The 14,497-nt window shown below is 51.0% G+C and overlaps 1 protein-coding gene across 10 annotated transcripts in view; it reads right to left on the reverse strand.

Moving 5' to 3' along the window:
• IKZF4 (IKAROS family zinc finger 4) overlaps window positions 1-14,497 on the reverse strand; it is a 26,539-nt gene continuing 12,042 nt past the window's right edge. For 4 of the 10 annotated variants that reach the window (XM_033866495.2, XM_073788526.1, XM_033866494.2 and 1 more), the window contains 6 exons: window positions 11,195-11,299; window positions 9,260-9,520; window positions 8,089-8,256; window positions 5,079-5,240; window positions 4,491-4,622; window positions 1-3,861 (listed from right to left, as the gene is read on the reverse strand). In XM_033866495.2, the coding sequence (XP_033722386.1) occupies window positions 3,101-3,861; window positions 4,491-4,622; window positions 5,079-5,240; window positions 8,089-8,256; window positions 9,260-9,520; window positions 11,195-11,299 (1,589 nt within the window). In that variant the 3' untranslated portion in view covers window positions 1-3,100. Of the gene's footprint in view, window positions 3,862-4,490; window positions 4,623-5,078; window positions 5,241-8,088; window positions 8,257-9,259; window positions 9,521-11,194; window positions 14,490-14,497 lie in introns of those variants that run through there. The other 6 variants (XM_033866498.2, XM_073788528.1, XM_073788529.1 and 3 more) reach the window with 6 other exon arrangements.

Consider the following 14,497-nt stretch of genomic DNA (forward strand, 5'->3'; position numbering starts at 1 on the left):
GGTGTTAAATTACTCATGTTTATTTATAACAGACCTTCAGCCAGTACAGTACAAAACTTACAGTAGTATATCTCCGTTACACAAATATTTACTTACAATATATTACATATACAAAATGCTTTGCAATAAGTCTCAAAAGCTAGTTTAACTCCCCTTGAGAAAGGAGAAAAACTCTAAAAAAAAGGGGGCGGGGGAAGGGGGAACCAGAGGAAAAGGAGGAGGTGAAGGGCTAAGGTCCAAGGAGACACCAAGCATAGGCTACAAATGAAACCCTGGGAGAGAGAGAAGAGAGGTGGTATTGCACTTGCTTCTGTGTTTTATTTTTTTTTTCTTTTTGTTCTTCATAACTTCTGATTAAAAATATATATTATATATATATTATGTACACAAGGAAAGAAGCTGCCGGAAGTATTACAAAATCCCATCTGCAGCTTGGACACTGACACGAAAAAACAAAGGTCTGGAAAAGTGTCTATTTAGAAATTTTTTTGTGTGGTGTTGATTTTAAATATCAATATAAAAGGAAAACACCTCTTTTCTCCATGTGGGTTTCAATGTATTTTTTTTTCTTTTTCTTTTTTTTTTTTTTTTTTTTTTATGCAAAAGGCTGCTGGGAGAGAACATGAGGATGTTTGAGGTTCCAGAGCTGGAAGGCTCTGGAAAGTAGGATTTTGTACCTAAGACCCTGGTTAAAGTGCAGTGATGGTCTGGAGAGAGACAGAGTGCCCTTCTCTCCCCTCCTTAGCACCTGGTCTTGCCCTTCCAGTCTCTGCTCTCATGGGCTCAGAGTATGGCCTCAGAGCATAGTCTTTCATGTTCCAGGAGGTTACAGGTGCCAAAACTGACTGGGGGAGGGGATAGGGCACCCTAAGGCTCTGATACCCCAGAAGGGACTAGTCCTTATGAGGTGTCACCAAATACACAGCAGCAGAAGAGGTGGTGAGGGCAGGTCTAACAGGATGGGGCTCAATAACCAGGACAGTTGAGGGGAACCCCAGATATTAATCGCAGCTCTGCTGCCATTCTGAAACAAGAAGCCAGTTCCCTGGGTGTTCTCAAGAAGACTCTCCCCTTCTCCAGAGACCACTCTCCTCCCAGATGACTCCCCGATCCTCTGCCCTTGGCAGCATCTGTTTATTGCTACATTGTCAAGGAGGAACAGTCAACCCACGGTGCCCCTCCTTGACAATCTGGTTCTCTTGGGGAGACCACATAGTGGGGGAGAAAAGGAGGAAGAAGAGAAGTTTTTTAGGGTCTCCCTTCCCATAATAGGGTAAGGTAGACAGACTCTCTTAGAGCCCTTAAGAGCCCCAATCCCAGGGTCTGTTCCTTAGCCAACCTTTTACCATCCCCCTAAATTATCCCTGATAGGGAGTGAGAAAAGTAGGAGGCAAAAGAGCCAATAAGGAAAGGACATGTGGAAAGAAAGATGGAAGGGAAGAGAAAAGGGGAGGGGGAGGGGGAGAGAGAGAGAGAGAGAGAGAGAGAGAGAGAGAGAGAGAGAGAGAGAAGGACCAAGTGTTACAACTTGTGAGGTGTTGTGTTTGGTTTTTACTTTTTTTATCTTTAAATATAGAAAAACAGGCTTTGGTTTGAATCTCAAGGAAGCAGAGAATGGGATGGCTGTGGCCTTGGGCAGGGAACTCTTGTAGAAAGAGACCTCCATTTGCAGTGGAGCTGTATCTCCTCCTGCCCCCTTCTCACTAACTAGGTTACCCAAATAGCCAGGGGTCTCTGCAGTAGCCAGGAGAGTGCCCCCTCCTGCCCTACATCTGGGAGCTGAGTGTAGAGGGGGCAGTAAAGGATGACCCCCCAGTTCCGTTGTGCCCATCCCATTCTTGCTGGGACAAGAGTGGAATGGGGAGAGGGGCACATGCCCTTGCTCATCCTGGGATAATTTTTGGTTATACAGAAAATTAGGAGAGAGAAAAGAGACAGCCTTTTCTCCCTGCCACTGATCCTAAGAACAGGGCCCAGGAGCCCGGGAATGAGAGGGTGAATCCTGCTAGGGGGAGAAGAAGAAGGCAGCGTGACGCGGGGGGCTGAGGGTACCCCCTTGTTATCAGGCAGCAACTCACCAGTTTCTCATAGGACAGGGACCACAGAAGTCCCTGAGAGCCCAGGAAGGTCACTAGAGTGAAGAAGTTTGAGAGGTGGGAGAGAAAGAGAAGAATTTTGACCCATTCCCTTCCCTGGTTCCCATTTAGGCACCTGTGGCTCCAAACGTGTCAGAGACAGAGGACTGCTGACCTAGCCTTGGCCCCTGAGAATATAAAATTGGGGCACTCCAAGGAGAGCAAAACCACCACGGAGTAGACGGGCAGTTCGAGGAGAGAAGAGAGAGATATCACATCCTAGAGGCAGATCCTGAATGTGGGCTTTGGGGAACTCGTATTCCTAGGGGGATGTCAAGAGGACCCTCAGTCCCATGGTGCCTGGGGAGAATGTCTTCGGCCTCTCCTACTTCCAAATGAGGGATTTCTTCATTCGATCAGGAGTAGTGCAAGCTGCCTAAAGTGAGAGGGCACAAGAGGTATGGAGTACCAGGTTGAAGGGTCCCAGAGAGGAGATATAATGTCACAGAGCTAAGGCAGGGCCAGAGGGAGCTATCACCGTCGAAACTGAAGAATCAGATGATGTAAAAGATGAGGACTTAAGTCAAGAAGCTCAGGGTCTCTTAGCACTAAGAGGAGCTTCCTACCCCTGGGGCTGTTGGAGAAAGCTGGAGCAAAGAGAAAAATGAGGCCTAAAGCAGAAGGGGACTGTGGGCAGGAAGGTGGGGTGTGGTAAGTGACCGATATAAGTTAAAAAAAAAAAAGCAAAAGAAAACAAATTATATTAATAAATAACTCAGTGAGTATGGTGGGATGAGAGGAGAAGAGAAAAAGGAGAAACATAAGCAAAAGACCTGTTTCATCACAATGCTTAGATCAGTCGGGGAAGAGGAGGCGCACAGGTGAGGAGGGGTCAGGGTCAGGTGTGAAGTCAGGTAGCCAGTAGCGGGGCTACACAACCCAACTCCTTGGGACGTGTTGGGGACAGGGCTAGACTCCTGTAGGTAGGGCAGTGGAGTGGTGGACCGAGGGGGGACGCTTGGTCGCTAGCCCACCTTGTGCTCCCCCCGGACAATGTGGGAAGAGAATTCGTACCGGTCCTGGCTGTGGTAACCACAGATGTTGCACTCGAAAGGGTCTCTGAAGCCATGGCAGCCCATGTGGATAGTGAACATGACATGGTCCAGGAAGAGAATGCGGCAGTGCTCACACTTGAAGGCCTTCACCGGCTCACCGCTCTCGCCCACCACCCGAAGCACTTCCTTGGAGGGGCCTGGGGTGCCCTGCAGTAACCCCTCCTGTGGCTTGGGGTCCTCTTTGGCGTAGGCAGGACTGGGCCGGCCCACCACAATGGTGGGAGGAGGCTGGGGTGGGGGACCCTGAGGGAGGGATACCACTGCCCCAACCCGATCTTCGTGGTTGCTCTCTGTATCTGTGGAGTCCTGGCAGCCATTGCTGGGGGACGCCCCGGGGTCAGTCAGGGGGCCTCGGGCCCGGTAGAGGAGGGGACCTCCATCAGCCAGATCCTCGGGTCCCTCACCTGCTTCTCGGGACCCTGGAAGCTCCAGTCGACCAGGGAGGGGCTGCATCTGAGTGTAGACAGAGCTGATGACGGGCGTGAGTTCTGAGATGCAGTTGGTAGGTGGAAGGCGGAGGGGACGCAGATGTTCTGCCCCCACAAAGGCCAGAGAACCTCCAAAGCCAGGCTCCAGGCCGTGGTGTGCCACCAACTCCACATCCTTCTCATAGCCACCCGAGTTCACATCATAGGGGAGGTCCGAGAGGCTGAAGCGCATCTGCTTTTCGCCTGTGGAGAGAAGGGTCTCAGCAGGGCTGGCTTTGGACAATTCCTAAGCTCCCCCAGGATTACTTCTTCATTTTCTTTCTCCTGGGGATGGCTGTAACATTATTCACCACCCCTCATTTACTTCCCTCAAGGTCAGGTCCTCTGTGGGGCTACTCCCTGACTCTGGGCTATAATCTTAGGGAAGGACTCAGTCCCAGCCCACTGGTCTTGAATACTTCCTTCGTTGCTCTCTATAAAGCTCCAGGTCCTTAGAGAGCTAATGACCAGGGCCAGGTTGGGGGACTCCATACACACCTCCTCTCTCTGACTCTAAGGGTCCTTCACTCAGCCCCCGTAGACTGAAGTCCTTAATATTTTCAAAAATTGGAAGAGCCTGAGCCCCTGACCCCCTCCTCTTACAACCAACCACCTGGAGAGACCTCAACTCTGACCCTTCTTCCACCCCCACGATGCGCTCCCTCTTCACTCCCCTCCTGTTCTGGGGATAGATTCTGAGCACCAAAGACCATCAGACCGCTTTCTTTCCCCCAAGCAAATCTCCAGACCCAGCTGACCTAAGGGCTACCAGTGCTCAGATTTAGATGAGCTGTGGCTTAAAGCTGATGTCTCCTCTCCAACTGGACTCTTACCTACAAACTTCTGGGGAGTGGAACGCTTGCGTTTGGTGAGGCTGTTGGCCAGACGATCAATGAAAGTTGGCCTCTCAGAGGATGAGTGCAGCATGGAGTCCGGCACCATCTCCAGGTCCCGTATCTCATCACCTAGTGGGAGGGAGGTGGGAACAGGTAGGAGCAGCTGAGTAGGGGTAGCAGGGGCCCAGCTGCCTTTGCCTGGAGAAAACCAGCAGGTCAGTAGCTAAGTAAGGTCAAATCCCATGCCTGGGAAATGGGGCCCTGCTTACTTCACCCCATCTAGACCTCACCACAGCACATTTCTGATAATTTGGGGACAATTAAATACATGTGGCCCTTGATTGTATACTTCCTTGTACTCTCTCTCTCTCCCATTAGACTGAGGACATAGATCAAATCCTCCCCCTCCTCTGGATCTCCCTGCAGTACCCACCACAGGGTTCTGCACCAACTGGGATGCTCGGCACATTTACTGGGGTAACTGTCCCTGTTCCATAGACCCCATCCCTTTGTGGGGGTAGGTGCTGGGATTACCCTTGTCCTGCACTCCCTCCGGCCTTGCCCTCAGCTCCCCGATGGTCCTACCTGCAGGCTCACCTGACTGGCCAGCCAGAGCTTGGGCTTCAGTGCTGAGACTCTGTAGGTAGTTGTGGCACCGCTCCTTGTGCTCCTCCAGGGTGCTCTGCTGTTTATAGCTCCGGCCGCAGTAGTTACACTTGTAGGGCTTGCCCACCGTGGGAGAGGAGACTGTGTAGGAGAGAGAAGAGGAAGCACTGGAGTTACTTCTCCCTGTGCCCTGGCTCTGCAAAACCGCCCAGGAGCAAACGTGCACGGGTGTTGCTCAGTCGAGTTCTTCTGCTTGTCTTCCTTTCCCCAACTTCAGCTGCAAACACGGACAGACGACCAAACCTTGGAGAGGAGGGACAACGGGCAGCTATGGGAGGAGAGAGGGGACCCAGGGCACATAGCTTTGGACTGTTGGTGGGCCTCAAGATGGCCAAATTGTTGTTCAAAGGAAGGGAGGACCCAGGGACTTTGTAGGGGGTCATCCCTGGCAGGCAGGCTGGCCCCACCCCAAGATCTCAGAGTCTGGGGCCCAGACTGTGGTTTAACCTTTCCATGTGGCAGGCGGGTATAAGTGCTGTTTATCAGACAAGGGGATTTTTTACTTACGAACTATCTGTTTCAGTTTGGGGGAAATTGGTGGGCTGGAGTGACAGAAACAAGAGCCCTTAGATCTGCCAATGTGGGGAGGGGCAGTTTTCACTGACCTTTACTTGTACTCTTACCTCCATCCCTGGCCTGGTTTTACTACTCATTTTTCTTTCTCTCTACACTGAGATACCAAAAGAGCCCTAGAAAAACCATCACTGATAGAGAAATTCTGAGAAGAGAAAAAAAAAAAAGAACAGAACAAGCGGAAAGTAAAGGTGAAGAATAAAAGGAAGAGAACACCAACTTTGGGGGTCTTTTTTTAAAAAATAAAGAACAGGTTATGAAGATTTTGTTTCCACTGAAGAGAAAAAGGTTGGAAAAACTGAGATCGACAGTTCCTTTAAAAACAACTTGAGGGCTTCCCTGGTGGCGCAGTGGTTGAGAGTCCGCCTGCCGATGCAGGGAACACGGGTTCATGCCCTGGTCCGGGAAGATCCCACATGCCGCGGAGCGGCTGAGCCCGTGAGCCATGGCCGCTGAGCCTGCGCGTCCAGAGCCTGTGCTCCGCAGTGGGAGAGGCCACAGCGGTGAGAGGCCCGCGTACCGCAAAAAAAAAAAAAAAAAAAAAAAACTTGAGAGATGATATTTGTGAAAGTATCTTTCTACTATTGAGCAGGGACTCAGGAGAAGGTTGTGCAGGGACTCAGGAGAAGGTATCTCCAGGAGGCTGGTAATTACTACCCACCCCCCAACGCCTAAACTGGGCCTAGTCTCAATCGATCTACTGCCGTTTTGCTCTGGCACTGTAAATCCGAGTGGTTGGGGGATGAGAAGAATGCCGTGGTCCTCATCCACCCAAGACTCTTGGGGAAATGATCTAACATCTAGGGGAGAAACTCCTTTTTTCCTATAGTGTGGGCTGTGATAGAAAACATCTCACAGAGATGGGATCCAACAGTATATGTGTCCGCTTCCGTCCCTAATAATCTCCTACAGAGCAGCATCCAATATCCACCCAGCTGGCCCTGCTGTTTTGGTAGGAATTCTAGGGGGCCAAGCCATCCTTGTCCCAAACCAGCAGGGGGAGCCACCCTTTTCCTCAGAAAAGGAGCACAACTCCCTGGCACCTGCCGTTAACGGGATTCCAGCGAGGCTGCAGAAGAGCTCTGTGATGATAACATCTACCTCGGAATTGTTACGAGGATCACATGAGTGAGGAGACACATGTGAAATGCTTTGGAGATTATAAAGCATGAATCAATAATGATCCTTCTCCCTGGTTCTCCACATACATAGAGATAAAGAGGTCCCAGCTCCAAAGTGAGAGAATCTAGAACAAGGTAGGTGGCTGGGAGAAGTAGAGGGTGGTGAGGTGATTGCTCTGTCCCTTTAAATCCTGGCCTAGGAGAGCTTAAGAAAAGAGAAAAACAGCAAGGAAGGTTTCCAAGGACAGACCCTACTAATTATTTCCCCTCTGCCCTTCTTCCTTCCTTTTCCCAGTCTTGAGCTCCCTCCTTCCTGCCAGCTCAGCTCCTGGCCTCTTCCCAAGTCCAAGCCAAAGCTTAAAAGTTAGCAAAATGCTTCAAAAGTGCTATCTGTCCAGCTGATTCAGAAAGACGTCGACTCAACCCGCCTTGGCTGGAGCTAGGAAACCTGGTTAGTCCAGTTCCCTGGCACTGTTCCAAACACTGACCTCCAGGCACCCTCTGGATTTGCTGTTGCCTCTGGGAAGGTGACAACCTCTTGGGATGGGAAACAGAAATGGGATACTCTTTTCCTAGGCTTCCTTTCTTCCAGTTTGGGAGGCCCATGAAAATTTTCAGGAACCAGCAGGAAGCCAAGGGGAGGACAGACAGAGGGGGGAGATGCAGATGGTGACAGGTGTGGGGCCTGGGGCACACGGGAGTAGAAGCAGGGGTTTCCCTGGTGCTCAGCAGTGGGGGGTGACGGGGCCCAGAGGGTTCTGGCATCAGCGTGAACTTTAAAAACCAAGTCGGGGGACTTCCCTGGTGGTCCAGCGGTTAAGACTCTGCGCTCCCAACACAGGGGGCCTGGGTTCAATCCCTGGTCAGGGAACTTGATCCCGCATGCCGCAACTAAGAGTCTGCATGCCACAACTAAAGATCCTGCATGCAGCAGTGAAGATCTCGAGTGCTGCAACTAAGACCTGGTGCAGCCAAATAAATAAATAAATAAATAAAAACCAAGTCAGGGAGGGTGACTGTTGAGAGCCAACAACGTCACCCAGGCTCCTTCTTGCTCCCTATTACAGAGAATGGCAGATGTAAAATACCCCATCAAAAAGCCCCAAATCCCCCATGGGGCCTGCTGCCCTGCTCTGTGAGTGCTCTGCCCTCCTCAGTGGCAGACACTGTAACTCCCCCAATATAAGAAAAGTGGCTGAGCTCTATTTGCTGGGTGTCCCGGTCAGGCCACCTACCCGAGTGTGTGCGGAGGTGGCCAGTGAGTGCATCACGCCGGCGGCAGGCGTAGTTGCAGAAGGGACACTTGAAGGGCTTCTCCCCAGAGTGCAGCTTGATGTGGCGCAGCAGGTTGCCCTTCTGGGTGAAGGAGGCACCGCACTGGTTGCAGTGGAAGGGCCTTTCTCCTGCGAGTGGAAGACACAGCCCAGACGACCGGGCATGAGGAACTGTGAAGGTTAAACCTAGTCCCTCACCCTCTGCTTCACCCCGCCCGGGGGAAGGAAGGTGCTCAGAACACATTTCTGAGAGGCAGGGCTGTGCCACACACACAAATTCTGCTTTATAAGGACCCCTTGGGAACAGTCTCACCCTGAGATGTGGACAAGAGGTGTGTGGCAGGGGGAAGGGCACCAGCCCTGGAACTCTGGGCCAAAGACTGTTGTTAAGAACTGAGCCCCGCAGGACCCACTCTGCCCCAGAAGTCTGAAGCCCAAAGCCCAAGAAAGCTGGGAAGAGGCTTCTGTGTTCCTTTTTTTAAAAAAATCATGAGACAGGGGCTTCCCTGGTGGCGCAGTGGTTGAGAGTCCGCCTGCCGATGCAGGGGACATGGGTTTGTGCCCCAGTCCAGGAAGATTCCACATGCCGCGGAGCGGCTAGGCCCGTGAGCCATGGCCGCTGAGCCTGCGCGTCCAGAGTCTGTGCTCCGCAACGGGAGAGGCCACAATAGTGAGAGGCCCGCGTACCGCAAAAAAAAAAAAAAAATCATGAGACAGGGACTTCCCCGGTGGTCCAGTTGTTAAGACTCAGCACTTCAACTGCAGGGAGCAAAGGTTCGATCCCTGGTTGGGGAACTAAGATCCCACATGCCTCGCAGCACGGCAAAAAAAAAAAAAAAAAATCATGAGACAGAAGGGCCCAAACAATACCCTGTTGGACTATAGGACCCTTCTTGAGGCTACCACACCTTCCCCTCCATCACCTCCTGAGACAAATACCAGCTTTTCTTTGTAACAACAGCTGAGGAAAGTGCCAGGAAGTACAGGTGTTGAGGGAGTCCAAATTTCATCACCAGACCTTTTTTCATCAGCTGGAAATGGTGCTGGGAGAGACCCTTCCCTTCCTGAGGCTACCCCACTGCGGCATGACCTCGCAGCACAGCCTCTGCCTCGGGGCACCTGCTGTACTCACCTGTGTGGCTACGCTTGTGCACCATGAGCACGTTGGGTCCGATGCAGACCATGCCACAGACGTCACATTTGAGCTTGCCATTGGGCAGCCGGATGCCACCGGGGGAGTGAGGCTCTGGCCCGCTTCCATCACAGTAGCCCAGGGGCTCCGACAACGAGTCTTCCACGATCACACTGTCGTCCTTTTCCAGGAGCCGCTCATCCGGCCCGAGCAGTCTGCTCGACTCCTCATCGCTGTACATCTCCACCTTGATGGAGTTGGCTGGAGGGTGGGAGGGTGTTTAGGATAGAGACAGGCAAAGGGGGGAACCTGCTCGTGGGCCAGAAAGGCCCTCCTAAAGTCGGAAAGGCTGTGTCCAAGCCCTGAGACATTAAGGCTTTAAAAGAAGCCAATCCGGAACTTCCCCGGTGGCGCAGTGGTTAAGAATCCACCTGCCAGTGCAGGGGACACGGATTCGAGCCCTGGTCCGGGAATATCCCACATGCCGCGGAGCAACTAAGCCCGTGCGCCACAACTACTGAGCCTGTGCTCTAGAGCCCAGGAGCCACAACTACTGAGCCCGCGTGCCTAGAGCCAATGCTCTGCAACAAGAGAAGCCACCACTATGAGAAGCCCCCGCATCGCAATGAAGAGTCGCCCCCGCTCGCCGCAAATAGAGAAAGCCCGAGTGCAGCAATGAAGACCCAACACAGCCAAAAATAAATAAATAAAATAAAATAAAATAAAATTAGCCAATTCGGGACTTCCCTGGTGGTGCAGTGGTTAAGAATCCGCCTGCCAGTGCAGGGGACACGGATTCGAGCCCTAGTCTGGGAAGATCCCACATGCCGCAGAGCAACTAAGCCTGTGCACCACAACTACTGAGCCTGCGCTCTGGAGGCTGTGAGCCACAACCACTGAAGCCCTTGTGCCTAGAGCCCATGCTCCGCAACAAGAGAAGCCACCGCAGTGAGAAGCCTGCACACTGCAGTGAAGAGTGGCCCCTGCTTACCACAACTAGAGAAAGCTTGCGTGCAGCAACAAAGACCTAATGCAGCCAAAAATAAATAAATAAATTAATTAATTAAAAAAAGAAAGAAAGAAAGAAGCCAATCCCCTAAGTATCCTGGGTGGTGATATGGGGTCCTGCTGGGACCTGAAACAACCTTTCCTCCTATTCCAACCACCAGGAAAATAGTTTTCAAGAGAAAAAAAGTTGGGGTACATGGGGTGTCTTCAGTTACTGGGGAGAGGAGGAGGCTAAGGGGAGCTTTCTTCTCCACTCTCTTGTCATTAGGAAAGATGTCTGGCTTGGCCCTGGGCAGGAAGCCAGCAAGTAACAGTGGCGGGAAAATGGTCCTAGGAAGACCAAGACGGTGGGCTAAAGAGCGAGCAAAGCTGGAAGACAGAAATGGTTCACACTATCCTCCCACCCCATAGGACCAAACACCTCTACTCTCCTCCGTAAAAATCTGGAGAGGGGGATGGAGAAGGGAGGAGCCATTGAGGAGAGAGCTTTGGCTCTAGCTCTGACCTACATTCCTGGCTATTCCAACCATTTAGAGAATGTCACAGATCCAGGGCCAGCTGAGGAGGGGCAGTCATGGGGACCCTGTCTGGCAGGAGACTGCGGGGTGGTGATGGGGGGATCCTTCTCATCTCTTATTTCCTAACTCCAGCTCACGACCATTTCTATCTACTCATTTCTCCAGCTCCAGAATTCCTCTTTGGAGCCTTTACCTTAATCCCACCCGTGCCTCTTTTAATTCCACCCTAGTCACTAGGCAGTGACCATTCACTCTCCTCTCAGAAGTCAGGGAAACCCCGGACTGAGCTCCTGAGTCCTGTTAGAGACTCTGAGCCGGAAACCAGAGGAGGGCAGCGATGGGGAAATGGCTGCCATGGAAGGCGAACTGAGGGCACGTAACGCCAGGGAGGGCAGGAGGCTGCACTTACCACTGAGTGAGCGGCTGGGAGAAGAGTGCTGGCTGTTGGGGCTGCTCACTGAGGGCCCCACTGGGGCCCCGAGGAATTCCTTCTCCAGAGATGAGTCCCCGCTACCTTGGAGGAGAGAACAAGAGGGGAGGTGAAGTTGCAGCGCGAGCCATTTACCGTCCATTGCCTGATCTCTTCAAAGTTCAGTTAAGTTTCACAAACATTGATCTCGTAGCCATGTACAAGGCAGTGTTGTATGCCTGGCACCATACCTTGTGCCCTCGCCAGCCTGGGTGCCCGGTGCTGACTTCCACGAGCTCAGTGGCTGCGCCTTGCCCACCCTACCTTCATCTAGGCCTGAGGGGAAGAGCATCATTGCCTGACGTCCACAGGAAGCAGGGCTGGGGCTGGGCGGGCCGGGATGGAGAGGAAAATGGGGCCTCAGGAGGGAGGTGGTTCAGGACAGACGTTCTTCCCTACTGTTCCTCTCCGGAGCCCCTGACACCAGGTTCGGGATCTGCAGGAAGGGCAGCTGAAATTGTCCCTGAATCTAATGATAATGATAGGAATCATAATAATAGTAGCTAACATTTTAATTAAAATATTTTTCTTTTATTTTATGGCCACACCGCACGGCATGTGGGATCTTGATTCCCTGACCAGGGAGTGAACCCACGCCCCCTGCATTGGAAGCGCGGAGTCTTAACCACAGAACCGCCAGGGAATTCACAATAGCAGCTAACATTAACTGAGTGCTTACTACATGCCAGAAATTGTTCTATGCACTTTAAATGAATCATCTCATTTAATCTTCACAACAACTCTGTGAAGTAGGTGCCAATATTTTCTTAATTTTACAGATGAGGAAACTGAAGCACAAAAAAGGCTATGTTACTTGTCTAAGGTCAAGTAGTGGTGGAACCCCAATCTGATCACAAACAGTAAGTGCCCATGCCTTAACCAACACCTGTACAGCTAATTGGGAGTCACTGTTTCAGTAGGGAAGAGCTGGGCCCATTCGACTTTCTAAAATCAGCAAAAATGTGGCTACTCTAGAAAGCCTCCCTCTGCTATGATTCCAATCACATATTTACTACTTGATGTTCCCTTGACAGTGAAATAATCAGTTTATTCTCAATATATTCATTTTAACTTGTGCACAAATTGCTTTGTAGAAATGCTTTTTAAGAGTGTCATATATGTTTTTAAAAATCAGATAACACACCTGAAGATACGAATCATATCTTTAAAAAAAATCCCTCCTCCCCACAATCTTCTGCACAAATATACAGGTGAAATAAAACACATGTAGCATGTAGATAAACACACACAGACACGGACACATACCATATATGTAGATACACATAAAGAGAACATACCTATTGGGAGAAACATAGTCATAGCCTTCAACATTAGCTGCTAACATGAACATGCATAGATGTGTGCACACAGGCCTAAATATGGAAGACAGACAGAGAGAGAGAGAGAGAGAGACAAACCCTAAAATTCATCCCTAAAGTCCACCTATTAGTATTTTACCCAATTTCCCAGCTATGCACATACTTACTTTCACAAAATAAAGATTCCATTATAAAATGGTTGGAGTCTTGGGCCTGAGGCAAGAAATCCGGAACACACCCTCCTGAGGGATCCCTCTCCAGCTTTGGTCAGTGGGAAGAAAACAACCACTCAGGACTTTGGGACCATTTCCCATTCATATCCTCTACTAAAAGTCCCATTTCCCCCACTCTATCCCATCAAAGCCTGAGGAAATTTGTTCACTACCTATCGAAGAAGCCTTATGGCTTGAAACTGAGGTTCCCCAGCTGGGGCTCTTTGGATGAGCCATGGTTATCTAAAAAAAGTTGCCCCGTATCAGGACCACACACATATCATGAAGTGAGCATCTCAGAGTTGTGGGTTGAGACTTGTAGACTCAGACCCAGTTTTAAAATATGTCCTTTCAACTAAGAGTAGTGTTTGCTAAGGTTAGAAGGGCTGAAAGGTTATCTTCTCATTCCTTTTCAAATGTTAGTGCTGACTTGTCCTAAATCACTGGATGTTAGTAATGGGGGAAGAACAGGGCTCTGGGCCCTGGCGCTGAGTCCTTGACCCTAAAAGGATGAGTGAGCTTGCTGGAAATCCATTGCTGGTCCCAGCCTACCAGGCTGAGGCTGCCTCTTGGGGCCTGGGGCTTGATATATGGGGAAAATATCCTTAAAGGGAGATCTAGGGACACTAAGGGAAAAACACCCTTTGTGGCTCTCCTTCTTAAGGCCTGGGAACAGGAGGAAGAGCAGTTACCTCCAGAGTCACACCAGTAGTTCAACGGGCTCTTTGATGCCGTTGCCTTCCCTAGGATAAAGGTAAGAGGCAAAACAGGCTCAAGTCTACTTTTATGGGGCTAATACATAAAATAAATCCATTTCAGGGGTCAGGAAGCCTTTTGGGGCTCCAGGGATTTTGAGTTTTAGCTGGAAGGTGAAGAGAACTAGAGTCAGATTTAGGAAGTTCAGCAGTTCCTCTCTCAGCCCCAGAAACCCCAGTGAGGGAATTTCAAATGCCTGGGACTCCCAAGAAATCCCAGACTGTCAAAGCCAAGAATTAGGGCTGCTCTCAGGTCTCAGAGAAATTTTCTTGGTCAAAGTCATCACAGATTGGCTGAACCCCCCGAGGGCAAAGCCAAATCATGAGGTTCACATCAGAGGAACCAGGAGGTGGGCAAAGGGCATAAAAGCAGGAGGAAGAGAAAGGAACCAGAGCAACATCCCACCAGCTAAATGTGTTTCCCATGTTGAGGGGGTGCAGCCCTTCGCTCCTGCTGCCCTTCCTCCATCCCTTCAAAGAGTGGCCACCTAGGGAAGAGCCGTGAGGTCCGAGAGCCTCCACACTTCTCTGCAAGGGACCTCATCCTAACTGCCTTCCTCTTCTTGACCATGGGTTCCAGGGGGCAGGATGCTAGACTGCTAGCAGGGAAGAGTGGGGTCAGGAGCAATGAAAGACGCCCATCCCCAGCTCTATTGTGGGGAGGAGGCTGAAGCCCCTCGGATCTCAGTTCCAGGCTGAGGCATCTGCTGCCAGGGCTTCTCTTTCCCTCGATTCTTTCTATTGCCCATTCCCACCCCAGCCTGTCTCGGCATTGGCATTTCACCCCAGGCAGCTCTACATCTGTCCCCAAGGCCTAATCAAGATGTCACCACAAGCTCCCACTGTCCAAGTCGCAGCCTTCGCTTAGCAACACCAAACACCATTTCCCATCCTCCGCAAGTGTAAGGAGGAACGCCCCCTCCCCTGCTACACACACAGCCCCCGTCCTCTCCCTCT

Source organism: Tursiops truncatus, chromosome 11 (assembly GCF_011762595.2).
Source record: "Tursiops truncatus isolate mTurTru1 chromosome 11, mTurTru1.mat.Y, whole genome shotgun sequence".
In the NCBI taxonomy this organism is placed as follows: domain Eukaryota; kingdom Metazoa; phylum Chordata; class Mammalia; order Artiodactyla; family Delphinidae; genus Tursiops; species Tursiops truncatus.